The 19,711-nt window shown below is 44.6% G+C and overlaps 1 protein-coding gene across 2 annotated transcripts; it reads right to left on the bottom strand.

The window, feature by feature from the left end:
• Positions 1–325: 325 nt before the first annotated feature.
• ccdc9 (coiled-coil domain containing 9) lies at positions 326–17,400 on the bottom strand. 2 transcript variants are annotated; one of them, XM_086035688.1, is made up of 16 exons: positions 17,100–17,400; positions 16,227–16,289; positions 15,042–15,146; positions 14,784–14,942; positions 11,860–12,204; positions 11,693–11,776; positions 10,756–10,920; positions 9,350–9,531; positions 9,200–9,264; positions 8,389–8,433; positions 6,559–6,667; positions 5,820–5,928; positions 5,307–5,760; positions 4,158–4,349; positions 3,348–3,656; positions 326–1,773 (listed from the first exon to the last, which is right to left on the bottom strand). In XM_086035688.1, the coding sequence occupies exons 2-16, from the start codon at positions 16,227–16,229 to the stop codon at positions 1,769–1,771; spliced, it is 2,331 nt and encodes a 776-aa protein (XP_085891814.1). In that variant the 5' UTR covers positions 16,230–16,289; positions 17,100–17,400; the 3' UTR covers positions 326–1,768. The 2 variants fall into 2 exon arrangements, with proteins under 2 accessions (XP_085891814.1, XP_085891815.1); XM_086035689.1 differs by lacking the exon at positions 8,389–8,433 and having other exon boundaries at positions 17,100–17,398.
• Between the last annotated feature and the right edge of the window lie 2,311 nt (positions 17,401–19,711).

Genomic DNA, 19,711 nt, shown 5'->3' on the forward strand with positions numbered 1-19,711 from the left:
ATTGAACATTTTCTTGAAAAAAAAATATATTTGGGTTGACTTCCGCTTTAAATACTGCTTGCGTAAAGTTGAGTGCAACCTATCTCCTTTCCTTTGGTAAAGGTTGGTCAGGAGTAAAACATATGCTAAAGGTGGCTTAAAGGTTGCACTGAGGCACATTTACGACGAATTTTAAGATTTCAAACAAAGTCTCCTCCAAGTACTTCTGAGTCATCTCGTTTGGATAGGAAAGAGAAGTTCGTAAGCAAAAGGGAGAAACGTCATTTCCCGCCTACTTAAACTTGACGTGGGAGGAGAGGGTAGAAATGAGAGGCTGAGAGTGCGCTACGTTTGGGGCCTTCATTTTGCCCACGGGGGTTTGTGGTCAAACGTGCACGGCAACATAGCAACACAAGTTGTAGGCTGTAATAAAAACAAAAATAAACACTCTTGCACTGATGAGTCATTTTCTTTTTTTTCCCTGTTCTGCAAGGTCAAAATGGTCCACTGGCAGCAGCTTTAAACGTGTCAGTGTGATGGATATGAACCGGGGGGTGGGGGGTGGGGGCGACGTCTTATCAAACAAAGGTGGTCCTCAACATGGACATTTTAGAATTCTCATCAGATCTATATTTTCATTGAAAGCATGACAAAACAAAGCAGCTTCTTGATGAACCTCTTCATGATGAGTACTTAGAACATATCGTCGCTGCCCGGCGGAAACCTCGGATGCCCAAATATGGGCCAATTCATTTCCCCCCCCCCACAAAACGATACTAATGGTCCGTCCACACTTCATCTGTAATTTTACACAATTGTAGCTCATTTAAAGCGGGAAAAATAGCAAATACACTGCCTCTATTTAATGTCTGTTTTTTTTTTTTGTTGTTTTTTTTAGACAATGAGTGAAAATACTAAGGTTCGCTGGATCAAGTTACTTTGGAGTACTCGGCTGCAAACTATTTGTTTGTACTACTTTAATCGATGCCAGCTTTAAATTAGCGATTTTTTTGGTAGCAACATAAGGTATAACAACTTGAACGAAGCGGTGTCTGAGAACTCAAACATGACGACGTTTTGTTTTCTTGTGAAGTTTTCAATTTGACACGACAAGAATTCCGCCCGACAGCGATGATATACATGATGACATAAAATCCATTTCTATGAATGTACATCTTGCCTTCTAGAAAATTCAATTTAAATGCATATTTTATGAGGGCATTTTTTTGCCCACCTTACATGATCCATTCTGAGCGCCAGCTATTGCAGTGATATGGGTGTTGTGGTAAACATATAATAAAAAAAAAAATAAAAAAAATTCCGGACGGCAAGCCTGATAAAAGTCTTTTTTTTTTACATTTTCAGATGTTAAAATGTACGGACGACTTTATAGTAGTCATACGTCAGATAATTGATTGTAATATTTGCTTCAAGTGATAAAAAGTGGTAGAAAAGTGTCTTGAAACAACTGAAGCCTATTAAAGCGTTCCTGCAAATAAAAACTCACTACAGACTGATTGGCTTCTATGGGCTTGTGAATGGTTGATCTCAGGTAGGGGGCGGGGCTTCAGCTGATTCCAGCAGCTCTATTTCATGAGGTTTTTTTCTCCCACCGTTGACGTGGAGGAAATCAAAGAGTGAGACATAAAACCAATGGCGGCGAGATAACCTTCTCTGCGGACAGACTGTGTGAAAGCAAACATGGTTGTGCGGCCCCTCCTGCCCTTGGGTTTTTTTTTTTTTTTTTTTCTGGGAAACGCGTGACATCACTTCAGAGATGTTGTCATCTTCAGACTGTTGACACAAAGATAATGAGAAAATGGAGTTAGTCTCAAGGCAGCACGGTGGACTATTGGATAGCACATCTGACTCACAATTTCGACATTGAGAGTTTCAAGTTATTACAAAATTGGCATAATCGTAAAAAAACGGTTAATATGCATTTATATCCAATGCACTATATTTGTTTACAAAAGGAAATTATACATTTGCACCTTATTTATTTTATAACAACAAATTTTCTACATTTTGTTTGGTCCAAAAGGAACTTCCATTTGTTTGTCTTTATATTTTTTACGTTTAAACATTTTCTTGTTTTGTACCCAAAAATAATTGATCAATTCAATAATCGTGGTTTCAAGTGCTACCAAAATAACCTCGATTAATATTTTTTTCCCATAATCGAGCAGCCCTATCAAGAAGTTGTAGAAATGTTGAGATGAACGTCCCTAACCCTACTGATGATAGTCTGCAGTAATTTTACAACACAAAGATGCCGCTTTAGTGTCGGTGTGTCATCCATCTTGTGACTTAATCCAATCACGCTTCGGCACTTTGCTCATTTCCTGGCAAAAACCTAATTGTGCCTCTCATCTCGGCATTTCTCCGGTTTCCTGTTCCCCGCCCTAAGCCGGCACCGCAACAACAACAACGACGACGACGACGAAACGGAGGAGACACCACAAGAAGGTCTTGTGACCTCTCAAGCAAATGAGGGCTTCTAACGCCAACAAAGTTGCCACTCGGTCCCAATAGCAAGCATTTTGTTACGTCAATCAATCAATCAGCAAATCAATAGCGGCGAGGGCGCTGCTGTGACAACTTCTCAAGTGGCCCATTAGCCCCGGTGACGCCACCGCAGCCGCAAGCTGAGTGCTAGCAGCAGTGGTCACTAATGGGCGGTCCCAATGGGCTGCAAAAACACATCATGTGACTTATCGTTGCCACTTTTGATGCCTGGCCGATGTGACCGGATGGACTAATTGATCAAGCAAGAGTTGGATCACAGTCCTTGGTTGACACTGAATGATCAATTATTTATCCTATCCAAGACATTTTGGACAAAACTAAGCTTCCAACTTTGTGGGGCCACTTTGGAGAAGTTCTTTTTGACATTGACATTCCTGCGAACTGCATGTAAAATTGTCATAAACAGCCGTGACTCATGTATACAAATTTGCACCTGAATAAATTAGACTATGGTGGAAAACTTTCATCTCTGTAGTTCTAATACAACCCGCCCCCCCCCTCCCAAAAATAGTGTACTAAAATGTATACATTTGATGATTACATAAAGAACTAACACGTTTGCATTAGAAATTTGGCAGGAGCTGCTCTTCTGAAAAGTATTTTCCCATGTTGTGTTTTCTGGTAAGTTACACTTTTTGATTCGAACTACTGAAATCAACTTTTCGACCATATCCAAATTGATGGAAATGCACCTGTACTATGCCTGTTTAAAATAATCCCCATTGGTGAGAACAAAGTTCCAAATGATCGCAATTTAGAAGGTGCACATTACTGGAGCCAAATGTCCCTCCCTCATTCCAATGGCCTTGTGTTAAGTCACTGACTCAGCAGTAACAAACCTGAGGAGGGCTGCTCGGAGGACGTCTCTGCTGCCGTAGCGTCGTCTGCCGTAGCGCCGTCGTCGTCGTCTTTGTCGACGTCGTCGTCTTTGTCGGCGTCGTCGTCTTTGTCGGCGTCGTCGTCTTTGTCGGCGTCGTCGTCTTTGTCGGCGTCGTCGTCTTTGTCGGCGTCGTCGTCTTTGTCGGCGTCGTCGTCTTTGTCGGCGTCGTCATCTTTGTCGTCTTTCTCCCCTTCTGCTTCACTTGTGCTTTCTGCTTCGGTGGGCTCGCTCACCAGGACGGTGGGTGTTGCTGGACTATCTGCTTTGTCTACAAAACAAAATAAAATGAATGGTCTGATCTAGGGATGAACCATTTTGAAAAATAATATCTAATTGCAATGTTTGTTTCCCCCTCAATATTGTGATTCAAAATGCGATTACGTTTTTCAAGGTCCTCTTTTCCTTGTACGAACAAACACAGTTGATACATTTTTGACTTCACAAAATTCTACCAAACGTGTGGCACAAACCAAAGCCAGATTACAACAACAATGTAAACAAACCTGTGTCTTAACTACTTTTCATGACTATGTAAATATGTGGACTGCACTACGGCCCTGAACTCATCGAGACGCTGTATACTGGAAATAAATAACCAAAACGAAGCCATTTTTTTGTCGTGCAGCTTTTGCGTTTTGAAAACTGCATTGCGCTACAACGCCGTGTCGATTTGAATTTGATTCAGTGTTCAGCCCTCGTCTGATGAATGCTGACCCCTTCCCAACATAAACACATACACACACACACACACGTTTGAGTAATTGGCAACCTTGTGAGGGGCAGTCAACCACATCCTGATGGACCTCAGCGGTGGCGTCGCACGCGTCCGATGGAGCGCGTTCGAGCGACGACGCGTCTGACGTGACCGTGGGAACGGCGGCCTCCGGCTCTGACGCCATGACAACCTGCTGGACTTGTGTCGATTCCGGAGGTGACGGCACCGCTGTGGTGACGGAGGGAACTGAAAAGGGAGTTGAAAGAAGGCGTTTATTACAATTTTTTTTTTTTTTTTTTTTTTAAACAGAGATGACTATGCCACTGGGCCACCTGCTTATGTCATGGGGAATAGTTGGCCACTATTCTGCTATCATATTGTTCACTTCACTCTGTGATTCTTTTTCAGGCTTTGGTGAAGCACACTGCTGTCCCGTTTTGACTGTGCATGTTTTTTTTTTTTTGTTTTGTTTGTTTGTTTTTGTGGCACGCTTTAGCATTTTTCACTCTATGCTTCTTTTTCAGATTTTCTTGTAGCAAACGTCCCTCACTCTATGCTTCCTTTTCAGGCTTTCCTAGAGCACATGCTTTTTTCACTCCCCTCTCACTTTGTCGTGTTTTTTTTCAGGCTTTTGAGTAACAAAACTGTCACGCTGTCAGTCGGTGTTTCGTTTTCAGGCTTTCCTGTAGAACACTGTCAAGCTTAGTCACTTCTTTTTCGGGCTTTCGTGCGGCACACTGCTCTCTTTTGTGTAGCACACTCTTTTCCCACTTTGGCACCCTGATTCTGTGCTTCTTTTTCTGGCTTCCGTGTCGCACACTGTTCTCACGCTTTGTCATTTATCTTACTCTGTACCTCTTTTTTTTTTTTTTTTTTTTTTTTAACAGAGCTTGTGAGAAACTGCCGCCACAATTTATTGCCGACTTCAATGAAGCACACCACGGTTCACGTTCTTACTTTGCACTTCTGGAGCACACCGCTGCTTTATTCCTAATAAGTGCTTCTTCCTCAGGCTTTCTGTGTTGCACACTGCTGTGCCACTTTTGTCACCCTCTCAGTTTCAGGATTTCATACTGCAGTCATTTCTAATTAGGCTACGCTTTTTTTCCAGGCTTTTCATGTGTCGCACTACAGTCAGCCCGTGCTTGCTTTTCAGACTCAATCCTAAATCGTAACGAGTCTTCAGGTGTGTATCAGAAGTACCTGCACTCTCCTCGATGGCTTCGGCGGTCTCCTGCTGATCCTTCTTTTGTGGAGGGCTGCTCTCAGCACTAGGTGGTTTCAGGGGGCTCTCCCCCCCCATGCCGCTCCGTGGCGACAGCATCTCCATCTCCTCCCCCCAGTCCGACACGGGCTGGTGTCCGTCCAGCAGCTGGAAGGGGCTGACGGGCTTTCCCATCTCAGGGGGATTCTGTGAGGCCGCCTGGGGGGACGGGATGTGGACCTTGGGTCTCGGCGTACGCTGCTGCCGGGGGCTTCCGTCAGACGGCGGCGGGGGGGAGCGCGGCGAGGGGGGCGGCGGGGAGCTGCCGCCGTCGTCGTCGGCTTCCTCTTTCCCCGCGTCTTTCTTCTCGTCTTGGTCGGACACTTCCTCCTCGCCCTCGCTGGCGTCCTCCCACTGGTCGTCATCCTGCTCTTCGTCTTCTGCTTGCTCCACCTGAGAGAAGACGCAGGGAGAGTGACAGGAAGTTGAAACGCTCGCTTCCTGCTGCCCACCTTCTGTGCCGGCTCAGGTGTGGACTTCTTCTCCTTCTCTCGCTTGGGTTTGTCTTTTTTCTCCTTCTCCTCATCTTCCTTCTCTCCTTCCCAGCGGTTGTCATGCATACTGCAAAAGAATAAGCAAAATAAATGAATGTCCACTGATTTGACATGTACTGTTACGTGTGTAGCCACGCAACCAATGAAACCATGTTTTACAACATTACATTTTGAACGAGTATCTCCATTGTCTGTTCGAACTGTCAAACGCCACAAGCGCTACTTTAGACTACACCTACAGTCCTAATATTTAAACAAACTGCATGATTGACTAGGAGGAAAATGCACTTTGTTGTACTGCTAAAGTGGAACCTCCAAAGTGGAACCCCCTAAAAGTCGAACAAGTTGGTGTTCAACCCGATTGACATGGTAAAGTTCTGCCTCAAAAGTCAAAAGCCAGAGAGCTCAAAGCAAGTGCAACTCTCATAAAACTTTAGCGCGGTAAATGCTCAAATGTGACTTTTGCATTTACGGATAAAATGTTTTATGATGGGATAGATTGATTTGAAAATCAATCCAGGATAAATGCATAGTGTTCCACTGTTAACGTCGCTTAACTTTAAATCATCAGCTGATAAAAGACACATCACAGCTGACAACTTCTGAAAGCGGCGGCAGTGAACGTTGAAACTAGTAAAGGTAAAAACAAACTTTGTCTGAAAAAAATATATATATTTCATGCAAACTGGTGTCGTGCCTGTAGCTGGGCTTCCCTCCTCTGCCCTTCCCTCGGCTCCGCTCCCCTCGAGGCCCCTGGGACAGGAAGTCGCCAAAGGTGGGCACCTTGGGGGGACGCTTGGTATCATCTGCAAGGGGGGCACATTGTTGTAAAACGTAAGATACAAAGTACATGTCGTGTCAGTAGGACAGTTGGCACTCGCATGCAACTTCAGACGCGACAAAGGGGAGTTTGTCTCAGCGGGGGGCCACATTTGAATTTGAAAATGGGCAGATGAGCCAGCTCATTCGTAGATGGAGTAAATTTTTAAAAAAAGTTAGTACATGTAAATTAGCCCATTTTCATGTTAAAATAATTCATTCCCATTTTGGAATTAAATTATACTATTAAACCATTCTTTGAACTTATCCTAACTATTGTTCCAAAGTAAATAAAAAATGTGATTTCTCGCACAAATATTCATTTATTTTATTAGTTACGATAAATCAACAATGCCATTATTTTATGAAATGAAGCTGTGATCTTAACCAAGAAATGGAAAAAAAAAAAAAAAAAAGACATAAAAGTATAAAGCAAAGAAGTGGGAGGTGCAGGCGAGAGGAAGGTCACAGCCTGAAAGCTTTGCAGGGATGGAGGAGGAGGAGAGCTGGGTAAGTGCTTGAAGAGCGAGGCGGACGGTGATGAAAAGGTTACAAAGAGAAGGCGGGAAGCGGGATCAGCGAGGAGAGAGAACGGAAAAAAAAATTAAAAAAGTCCCAAAGAGACTGGAGATGAGGACACAGGAGTCATTCAGCCAATTAAGAGGCAGTGAGTGATGTAACGCAGACGCCACTTCTTCCACTTAAGAGTCTGGCAAACACTCAGAAAGCAGCAGTCAAGTGGCGCTAAAAATACTTCTCAGCTTTGAACCTTCACACCCCTCATGGCTGATGCCAACCACTCTTCACCCACATCCCGAGTGTGTGTGTGTGTGTGTGTCTGTGTGTGAAACAGAGCGTATGAGAGTAACTATTGGGTGAGTGCGTAAGAGACAGCGACTAAGAGTGTTTGTCGACGAGAAGGAGTTTGTGCATTCAGGTCCACACCCATCAATCAATTTTCTTTTGCTTCTCCGGCGTTGGGTCGCAAGGGCAGCAGCTTCCATCCGGCCCCCCCTGGGGGAATCACAGGCAGTTCTCGGGCCGAGTGGGAGACAAAGGGGCTCGTCTCAAGTCTCGTAACTGCAACGTTCCCAGAAGTTGTTCTCACGCTGCCATGTTCAATTAAGGAGCGTCTCAATTGTCTTAAACGCGCACTGAGGTGCGAGGATTGACCGTGGAAGGGGTTTCACAAGCTAGCTTAAATCGAGGGACGATTGATGCATCCGCTGCGGACGTCTTCTAGCGCCTCGACGGCGACGTGCCAAAGTGGGCGTGTGACAGCTGCATTGTAACCAAGGCAGTGCTCCAAATGAAATGGTTACAATCCATGTCTTGATTATTTGAGTTCAAATCTACATGTGTTGCTGAGTGTTCTGTTTGGGGCAGTCGTTGCCACCACAAAAAAAAACAAAAAAACACATGCCACAAACATACAATATGCACACAAAGAACCAGCCACAAACACACAGGAATGCAACCAATGTTGCACACAACTGACAGCAAGCACACCAATGCATTTACCCCACAAAACATGCATGCACATGCACACAGAAGCGACTGCAAGCACACTGGAGTTGTAAATAGTGTTTCAACACACACACACACACACACGCACACACACACACACACACACACACCCCCACACACACACACACACACACACACACACACCAGTGTAAGCGTCAAGTGGCCCACACTCGGGTCTAACCTGAGGCTCTGCCCCGAGGCTCGCCGCCAAAGTGACGCCCTCGGACTGCAGGGAGGACACACAAAGACACCGCGGTGCACGTCACTCATCAGGGGAGCCGTTACCCACAATGCATCTGGTCATTTCTCAGTATGGGCCTTATGAGGTCTCCTGGGAGATCTCAATGCCGCTCCGGGGAAATCCAGCTAGCCGCTTAGCTCACGAGCTGAATGAACGGCCGCTCAAATGACGGCTTCCGTCGGTACATCCGACCGTATACACGGCCTGAAGCCAGAAAACGTCATGCTGCTCCTGGCGTCTGGCGAGATGTTGGGCAAGATGTTGAGAGTCTGCGGCATTTCCTTCGTCCATTTCAAAGAGAGGACAACTTGTTTTTTTCCACGCCAAACTCACCCGGGCTTGCCTTAATGGCCGTTGCTTGGCGCAGAGGGAACATGAAAGGAAAATAACGGAGTGAGTGAGTGAGTGAATCTGCATTTGTGTATGAGGAAGTGAGACTGTGAGTGAGTGAATAAGACTGAATGAGAAAGGGTGAGAGCAAGCAGGAGTGTCGAGTGTGTGAGTGTGCATGAGCATGCGACTTTGCAAGTGTGTGTAAGCGCAAGCAAGAGTGTGTAAGTGAGCGTGTGCCTGAGGGGACACAAAGTGTTATAAAAAGATCCAAATCAGATGTAACCCACAAATGCTCATCATGTGAGGAAACTAACATGGCACCAGTTGGAAAAGAATTGCTCTCATTTTTAAGGGTGTCCCAATACTTCTGTCCCTTTAGTATATGGCGTGTTGTGTTACCACGGCAACAGTAACATACCTCTCCTGCCACCCTGCTCCGGTGCGCCGCCCTCCGCCGCCGCCGCATTTTCTTCCTCCTTGAACCTGTCAAGGCAAAAGACACTTTCGTGGTCTGGACATTGATGTGATGACCACGAGCGCCCGTAGGGGGCGCTGCTTCCCGTCTTACATGTTCTCCGTCTTCTGCACGTCCCACTCCCGCCTCCACTGTCCGGTGGCGTTGCGATGGCGCGCCAGTCGCTCCTCGTCGATCTGCTCGCGCTCCTTCTTCCAGCGCAGGTACTCGGCTCGCTCGCGGCCCGTCATGGACATGGTCATGTCCGTCGAACCTTTGGGCCCCGGGCGCCGACTCTGGAGAGGAAAGTACAACAGAGTGTTTTGACTCGCGGTGTCAGCAATTTGAACTCTGCTCATCATTGCATGCCTCCCTGATTCGTTTGGAAAATTCAGCCCCCGCGGACTTTGGAACATCAAATTTGGCCGTCATGTTGATTATGAGAAGACATAACGAAAAAAAAAAAAAAAGTCTCGAGAAGTCATACCCCAAAAGACAAGGGATGGATGTCATTATGGTTTGACGTGGCCATTTTAGGGTTTGGTGATTCTTGGTAGCACCTCCTGCTCCTGTATTACTATTTTCTTTTTAATTCAGCCCCAGAAGCCAGTTTGACTTCACAACATGAAATTTGGCCATTATGTCTAACATGAGTACCCACAAAAAAAGTCTCAAGAAGCAATAATCAGAAAAACACGGGGAAGGCTTCAGTTTTGATTTGAAGAAACCACGTTATGGTTTGATGATTCTTGGTAGCATTTTCAGATTTTTTTTTTTTTAATTCAGCCCTGACATTCCCTCCCCCTGAAGACAGTTCGACTTCAGAACTTGAATTTTGGTAGCCATGTCTAGCATGAGTGGACCCACACAAAAAGTGTCAAAGAAGCCCTACCCAAAAAGATATGAGAAGGCTTGCTGCCATTTTGGTTCAAAGCCGCCATTTTAGAGTTTGATGATTCTCCTAGAAGTTCTTCAATTCAGCTCCCAAAGCCATTTTGACATGGGAGCATGATATTTGGTAGTCATATTTATCACACAAACCGACAGTCGTTTTAGACGCGTTGGGACATTGTCAAGTGTCCTTCAAAAGCAAACTTGGCCAAGAGACATTGTCCAATTGGTGGAAAATTGAAGCAGATTTGCATGCTAATTGGCTAAACATCATTGCATAGTCACACTCTTAAAAAAAAAAAAAAAACGGTCATGTTTTGATAAAAATTGGCCACCTCTGCTCAAATCGGCTACATCCTTAAAACAGATCATTCAATTCTACCCCTGAAATTAAATTATTAATAAATACAATATAATCAGTATAGAAAAAATGACTTAGGCCATTATTCAAGGAAAGGGACCATGGCAATGACGTTTGATGACTTGGCATAAAACAGGAAACAAAGAAAATCGGCAGGTGGACCAAACTTTGGTGAGATCACTTTTTGTTTTAAATGGAGTCCCACACAGCTGAAACGGGATATTTTTTTTACAATAACATTTCTTATCCTTCTCCGTGTTTGACTCACAGTCCACTCTTTCTCCAGATCACCGCCGGTCTTGACATTGTCAAAGTCCAGCCCGCCCCAGTTGCGCACGTGTCTCCTGCTGCCCTCCTTGCGGTCCATGTCGGGGGCCGGGCCCGAGCGACGCGGGTCGTCCAGGAAGTTGCGCAGGGGCCGATCGCCGTCTGCCTGAGGAGAGAAAACGGCAGCACTGTAAACATGCAGGGTGGGCCATGTGTTTCCACGCAAAGGGTTTGCATACCAATGATATCTAGGATACCTAAGACATGCCAAACATAAAAAACATACACATTATACAGCTTATGTATTGAAACTTATGGGCCACCCAGTATATTTGTAAGAAAAACAAGCCGTGTCTGCCCCTACTTGTACGTGTTGTCGTACACGTACGTAGCTGACTAAAAACAAGTTTCTCATGTAGGCAGGTTTAAGGAGCGAGCAAATGTGCCGGCAGAGGGCATCACGCCAGAGTAAGGTGGCAGGAACGTCAACAGGCCTCCCTCTGAGGAGCTGCTTTTCTATGGAGGCACCGTGTGTTTGCCAACGTTCTGCCTTCCACCGGGCTCTGTTTCTTGTCATGCGCAAAACTATGTGAAAACAAAATCTTCTCCTATCATCTGTTTCTTAGTGGGAATCAAAATCGTCATTTTTAGTTTTAAATAGTCGCTGAAAGGGTTTGTAAAAAGTCGCTAAAAACAGCAGCCAAATTGCAACGGTGCAAACACTGACTCGACTTTCATAAGATTTCTCCTCCCTGTTCGCAGCCATGTTGGTCGTGCGAGCCGCTCACATCAGCAGGAACCCTCCGTTGAACTACAGGAGCCGTTGAAATGAAAAAAAAAAATGTCCTGACAAATAAACTGGCATTCACCCATAAAATTGATTAATTGCCCACCACTTGCAGAGATTAACGTGTACGTAATCCAAATGTGTTTGTTACCCGCTGTCCTCTCTCATACTCTGCTATTTTCTCCATTTCCTCGTTCATCTTCTCAATGTTCTGTCGCCTCTTCTCCTCCCATTCCTGCTTGGCAAGAAAGAAACGTGTCGCAACTGCCCAAAAATAAAAGTAAAAATAAATAAATGAATAAAAAAAACTGGCATCACCTTGGACTTCCTGTCCACGCCACCGGGTGTCCCTCCTGCGTCTCCTCCTCCTCCTCCTCCACCTCCTCCTGCTGCTGCTGGTGGTCCTCCTCTTCCCCTCCTTCCTCCTCTGCGTCCTCCTGCTTCAGTCGGCTCTCCATCTCTGGGCGCGCGTGGTTCCCGCGCTCTCCTCTCTTGGCGGCCACCGCCACCTCCTCTGGGAGGTCCCCCCCTCGCCATCCGGCCGGAGCCCGTCCTCCTGGGGGGGCTGTGGCCGTCGCTGGGCACTCGGGGGCCATCAGTGTCCCCCGATGCTCTCCGACCGCGTGGCGTGGCGGGTTTCCAGTCTTCCACCACCCGCTTGTCCTGCAGCAAACAAAGTGCTTGGCCTTTTAGGACCGTTAGCGAGGAAGTCAAGTGTGGTGTTTTTAAAACATTTGGAGGAGGAAGTGAGAATGAATCCTCCCTTGGTGCTTTTTAATGAACTCTTCTGACTGTGAGATGGATTATGCAAAAAATGTCATGTGATATTGAGGATAGGGGGGAGTAAAAGGCTCATGAAATGTCACAGAATATTTTAGTATTCACTTGCATTACAAAACATTGTATTTTTTTTTTAATTCTCCGCATGCCGTGCGCACACTCACAGCCAACAACAAGGCGTTCTAAAGCAGCCACTGAACTACTGGGCTCCGTTTTAACCCCCCCACCCCAAAAAAAAAAAAAAAGAACAAAAATGTAATAGTGACAAACTGTTTCATACTTTATCTCCACAAGTGTGTGCCGCACAATTCTCAGTCTTTGCAGTAGTTTTCAACAACTATCTTCAACCCCAACCTAAGGGCCATTTTGGCAATTTCCAGGTGTCCTTCCAAATCATACTGTCTTCAAAATTTTGTCGGATTGTAACAAAAGAATTCAGCCACTGAGGCCAGTTTATCTCAGCAACACAAAATTTGGTTGGCATGAGTGGACCCCAAAAACCTGCCACGAGGCCATGAAAGAAAAAAAAGGACGTTTGGTATGAAGCAGCCATGTGAGGGTCATTTTGTCTATTTACAAGTGTCTCTCATAGGCTAACTTGTCCTAGAGGTTTTATTGGATTTCCTCTATACATGACGCCTGATCTGACCATTACATATCATCCATCTTGATTGATATAAACGATGTAAATAACGAATAAGGCAAGTTGTAGTCATCCAGCGTTGCATTACGGAGTGATGGCAAAAGTAGATGTGCTGCAACGTGGATGAGTGAAGAGCCATTTTGCCTCATGAATACACTTTTGGATTGATATGCAGACCACAACTGTTCCACCTTCATGAAGGTCTGCGCTCACCAAGTGCCTTTATAGTTTCAACTATAAGCCTTTGGCCTATTACTAACAAGCTTGATTTTTGTGAAGGCATAGTTGTATACTTAGCAGATGTGAAACATAAAATGCATTTGGTGAATGAAAGCAAATAAAGGGGCGGATTTCCGGAGGCTCAACGTCCGTCCAGAACTGGCGATTGAATACAAAGTGCGGCCTCCCTTCTGGAGAGCGTGACGCAAACAGAACAGAACATAAAAGCGAGATATAAACAGATTAAGGCGCGTGTGTGGACTTTTATAGCATCTTGTTGATGCCGCTGCTCTGGTTTCCAGCCACTGTCAGGGAAGGTCGTTCTGTCTTAATGTTTATCGTTTTACAAGGCACGCTAACGGACTCACAAAGAACACAGGCTCGCCGCTCCATGAAGCAAACGGCAAATCGACTCTAATGTCAGCCGGTCTGATTTATCAAGTGTTTGATGCTCTGCACTAGACAATGACTAGTCTCATGTTTTCCCCTGTTTACAAATTCTACAGTCAGTCACTGTTTGTGCTCGGTCTTCATATTAAACAGTGATCAGCTTCGGGGGGGGGGGACTTTCAAAACGGTATACGTACTGATTTAGAAGCAAACTCAGGAAGTGTGGAAAGGTGGAACTTTTTTTTTTACATTTTAAATGAAAGTAACTGTACAGACAGGTGGAAATATTAGTGAAAATGCGTCTTGAATTTCCAGCTAATTTACATTAACCACGCTCACGCCGAGTCTGCGTCCTCCTGCCCTGAGCAAAAACACTACTTTGGATCCACAGCCGCTGGCAGGAAGGTTCGACACCATCCATCATCCAATCCGCTTATCCTCACAAGGGTCGTGGGCATGCTGGAGACTATCCCAGCTCTCTTTGGGCAGTAGGCGGGGTGCAGCCTCAACCGGTTGCCAGCCAATCGCAGGGCACACAGAGACGAACAAACATTCACACTCACAATTTAGGCAATTTAGAGTCTCCAATTAACCATCGTATCAAAGCCAAAAGGTAAGCACAGCTGCATTAAGTTGAGATGGATGCACAGATTTCTGCTAACTCACAACTTCTGATGAGCAGAACATGCTGGACTACGTGGTGAAGTTGTTGACACTGTGGGGGGAGCAGGAGTTGTTGATGGGTACGCCAAAGAACGCTATAATATAGGTATGCTCGAGAGAGAGTTGGAAGTTTCAAGTTCAAGCTTATCACACTGAAATATTCACAGAGGAAAAACAATGCGGTAAAACCTGAGTAAACGTTCATTTCCTGTCTGGGATTTCAACTATTCACATGGGTGCCATTGCGGGGGAAGAATAAAAAATGGATCAATGCATCCCAATATTCGCACCCTCAATTCAGAATCTCCTCCTACTGTTCACCTCCTGACCAGGGGGCACTTTGCCGGTGATTCGCATTGCAGCGACAGAAGTCGCACTTGACCAAACAAAAATAAAATGCCACCAAAAGCAAGCAGCAGCAGCGTGAAGCCAAAGCCTTTGTGTGGATGATGCAGGGTATGATGAGTGGAAGATGGCTCAAGTCATGACAACGCAAACAGCAACGTAGCCTGAAAAAGAACATCCCGAGGAATACATTCCAACTTACCCCCGCTGCCGGCGACTTGGACAGGTCGACCGTGACAGTGAAGTTCTCCTTCTCCGTCCTCCTACGGTCCCACTCTGCCGGCTCGTGAGCGCGGGGCTTCCGCGGCGTGGTGATGGCGATGCCCTCCTGCTCTGCCTTCTTCTTGTCTTCTTCGATCTCCTGTTGGCAACACAAACGCAGCCCAATGAGAATACATCAAATGGCCCCAGGCATCCATTTTGTTTTGAATAGGAACATCTGTGAGACTTGGCCACGTACTTGGTAGCGCTTGACCAGAGCTTCGTTCTTCTTCCTCAGCGCTTCGATCCTTCGGTCCAACTCTGCATCCTTCTCCTCCTTGGTTTTGAGATCCACTGCTGAAGACTGACACACGTAAAAACAATAACAATGTGAAGATGTTAGAAGACAGGAGAACAAAGAAGAATGAGAAAACAAAATACGACAAAAAAGAAAAAGGCAGAAGAACACACCAGCAAAAAAGATGACAGCAGACAAAAAATTTAAAAAAATAAATAAATAAATAAATAAAAACATCGAAAAAGACAGAAGAGAAGAAAACGGGAAAAAACAAGGTTAGAGTTTAGCAGACAAGATAGAAGACAAAAGACAGAAGAAGAAAAAGACAAAAAAAAAAACAGAAGAAGATATGGAGACACAAGAAGCCAAGAAAAAAGACAGAAGATTGAAGCCAGAAGAAGAAAGACAGGTGACGACGTATGACAAAAACATAAACACAGGCCAGTGATTCCTTGGAAACATGTCACTAGTGAAACAGCACCGACTAGTGGATGGAAAATGCTGTACATCAACCTCACAAGGCAGCAAAAAGTTTATCAAGTTAATTTTCAGAGGCTCTGCTGGAGGATAAATGAGTTGATCTTTGGCAAGATTACACCTGGCTTTACAACGTCAGGTCCCCAGTGCATAAGGTCAAACAGAAACGGAACAAGGCGAAGCAATATCTCTTCGCCTTCTAGATCACTTGAATCTGACTCGGAGGTCGCCTAGTGCACAGGGCCCTTGCCTGTTTGAACTCCTCCACCTGCAGTCACATCCTGTTAATGCTGTCATCAATACACAACAGGTTGCGTGATGAAGGGGCAAGGATTTGAAAATAATTAACATAACTGTAATTTGGCATCTGTTTTCTATCTGCTAAAGAAAAAGTAACATATTCTTCTTTGCATTGATTTTTTCTTAGTTTTGATTCTAATACTGGTTAGAGAGGCACTAGCGGTGGATGAAAAATCCACAGACTAGCCGCACCTTTATATAAGCCGCATTGTTCAAAATCTAGGAAAAAAGTAACATCTTATAGTCTGGAAAATACGGTAAATAGTTAATAGTCTACATAATTTCTGTGATGTTTTTTCTCATAAATTTTCAATTTTTTCTCTGGAGACAGGCTCCAGAAACACTGACTTACAAAACAGTTCAACTCACCATGGCTGTTAAAATCTTGTGGTCATACACGGGTGCTGGGCAGATTGCTTTTGATATAAAGCACTGAAAAGGAGACAACAGTCCATCAGTTCCTGAGCGAAACATGTACTGTACATTTGAACCTTATACAGATTTGGATGGGACCACTTTTGGATAAGATAGCTAAACATTTTTTTTGCCATGATTGTTTAAAATCAGGGGTGATGGCTTTGAAGTAACACAGCGGGGCTTAAATGCAAAAGGGCTCAAAGGCAGTACAAACATAAAGTCAACTTTACCAAAGAAGTCCCCTTTGAATCATTTCACATGAAAATGTAAGTAGTCTGTAGTGTATTAGCATACAAGTTGAAAAGAGTACCACTGAGGACCACAGTGGGCACATCAAAGATGACTTTTCGTCACGTTCACCCAACTTTGTTTGCTTGGTGACGTTACGTATTGACGCAGTAGTCATGTTGCCTGCATTATAATAGAAGTGGCAGGGCCATGTGAAGCTATTTAAAATCATACTACTAATCTAATCCGAGCTCAGGTGGACACAGGTTCGCGCATGCGTGGAAGCAAATCCTTCACGAGGACCCGCGGCCAGCGAGCCAAAGTCGGGAGAATACGAGTCACCAAATACACTATTCAAATCATTTCAAGCACAGTTTAATTGTTGGAGAAACATCGTCGTCGTATATAGAGCGCTTTCCCAGCCTCTTCATGCGATGAATGTCTGACTTTTAACGTAACGTAAGCATGAAGAGCCATGACACAAAGCGAGCCACACGAATCACGCCACGACGGCGAAACGGACGGCGTGCCGTCAAACAAGCGAGTTGAACGACAACGCTGGCGGATGTAAAATCGTGCTTTTTACAAAATAATTACCTCGTCTCGGAGTGCTGGCGATGAGTTTCTTCTGGTGGCTCCCTGCCACTTCCAGCACCTCTGAGTGCTCACGTTATTTGGATTCCGGTGAGGTAAGGTTCACTTCCTGCCGAAAAGTGAACCATACGCAGCGGATTTAAAGTGACAATGGCGATAGTCTTTTCCAAAGTTGAGATATTTTTTTTCCATTTGTCATCATATCTGTGATATAAGGTTACATATATAATCACTGATATTTTTCACATAGTTTTTCACTGCCACTGATAAGCAAAAGTAGACAGAAGCATTTCTGAGGACGCAGAGGAAATGTAGTGCGGGTATTTTCCGACTGATGGCGCAAGATGACTTCAAAGCCTCTTGACTGTCCGTTTGTCATCATATGACATTTTCTTGAACTGCATTTGTGCATTAAAATGTGAATAATTGGTCCGTTTATATTGTTGTTGTTTTTTCTCAGTCGTTTTGGTACATTTCTCAGATCAGAATTAAAATGTTCAAAACAGTACGAATTTCTCAAAACAGTTCGTTCAAATCGTGGTTCCCCTGCATAGGCATTTTCTGCCTCAAAATTCTTAGTGCAGCTCTCAAAAGTAAATACAGTATCTGTGTCACAGAACATGTCAGTGCCATCACATTGCTTAGTCATGTTGTGTGCTCCGGAAGGCTGTTCTGGTGTAAACTGCCACTTACGTTTTGATGACAAATTCAGCAAACTGAAGTTAAGTTACACCCTTGTGTGGATTGATTGCAAGATTCACGTTTCACTTTTCGCTGGCGTTGGGCCAAAACCTTCCACGTCAAAATGTGGCAAATTTCGTATTTTTTCCTCGCACAAATCTATACTATTGGTCAGTCTATACGTTTGGACATTATCTTTCCAAATTGTTGATCAATCTAAAGGGTTGCAAATGTCTTGCTCTCTTTGATGATGCAGTGTCAATGCTTGAACAAACGTGACTTTTTCCTGAAAAGTGAGGATTTTGGAGGCACCAGCGTTCTGCATGACGCCAGCATTTTTCTGTATACACTGTAATATGTTGACAAACCTTCTCATTGTGATACACAAGGGAAAAGACTGTAGTTAATGTGAACATGGGAGTATCTCCTTTGGGAAAATTGTACATGCAACACTGTAGGAATGAGTGTCGTCTTCCAACTTCCTTTGGGCATCAAATTCTCATCCACATCATAACAGTTATCATCACTTTCTATGAGCTATTTCAGAAAACTGGTTGATCATTGGTTCATCTAACATATTATGTCCATCCATTTTGCATGTAAAGACTTAAACGATGAACTAATGGCAAAATGTTGGGTGTGAAACAATTCAACGGAGACCATTTATAATAAATTTTGATCAAGATGACATAAGCAATTGATCATGTCAAAAACAACAGAGAGTTGTACGTAATCATTTGTATGGATGTGCCAAAGCATTTGCAACTCGTTCCAAGAAATAAGAAACTGCTTTCTTGATATGCTCACGTGACACAGTGATGTGAAAATTGGACGAGTAGTTTTGAGGATTTCAATTTTGATCTGAGAAATGTACCAAAGCAACTGAAAAAAACTGTAGTATCCTTGTATGTTGGATTGTTGACAGTGCATGAACAATATAGCGTGTCTTCACTGGAGGGTCACACAAAGGTTACACCATGGTGGCACATGGTGTTAGTGGCATGACATCAGGTGACAAATGTGATGATATAATATGTAGAAGTTGAACATAATAACAACATGTTTGCAAGGGTCAGTCGTCGTCCATTTGTATCAGTCATGCTCATCACTTCCTTGTTGAAGGTGGATGAAGGCTGAGGGTGTGGGGTGGGGTGGATGCCGGCCGATGATCTCATTGCCGAACGAGCCAAACAAGCTCCCGGGAGACAACACCGGAGCCCTTGAGGTTGTGATCACGGAGAGATGACACCAACGCAGGCCACTTTTGTTTATACACAAGGCCGTCTCCAGGGGGGGGTGTAATGGAAATGGCTGTGATGTGTGTCTCCGGGCAGTTTATAGATGCAATAGCCAACAGCATTAAAGTTTCCTCCAGCTTTACGCCACCTAGTGTGACGTTTTTGCCTTGCGTCGGAATGTTTTGTCGGTCACGAGTCCATAAGACCAATTAGGAATTTACAAAACAACTACTTACTCAATGCGTGTTCGTTTTATCTTTCAAGAAGGTATCCGATATAGATAAAGACTCACACAAATCGATTGAATTTTCTCGTCAGTTTTCTTTACCATCTCTGAAGTTCAGGAATCATACAATGATCAGGTCTGGGCAGCTTTTCCATCCTCGCGAAAGCTCTCACCCGAGACGGGCGAGGGCAGAAAAGGGGCGCCGTCGAACATGCAGCCCCTCACATTTATACTCTTCAAAATCTAAACATAATGCGGGTTGGTCTCCTCCCTGGCTGGCCCTGCCAATGGGGCTGATCTTCACCCCCCGGTCCCGTGCTCAGATCAGGGCACGCTGACTGATTATGCGATGTGTAATTCCCAATTTGGTTTTTGGTTAACCTGTTGGCTAATATAGAGCCATTCATATAGATTCAGATCCTTCACTTGTTAATATGATTCCCATTTCCACACGCCTGCAAAAATGACAC

Source organism: Filicampus tigris, chromosome 7, assembly GCF_054856515.1.
Source record: "Filicampus tigris isolate MCC_2025a chromosome 7, RoL_Ftig_1.0, whole genome shotgun sequence".
In the NCBI taxonomy this organism is placed as follows: domain Eukaryota; kingdom Metazoa; phylum Chordata; class Actinopteri; order Syngnathiformes; family Syngnathidae; genus Filicampus; species Filicampus tigris.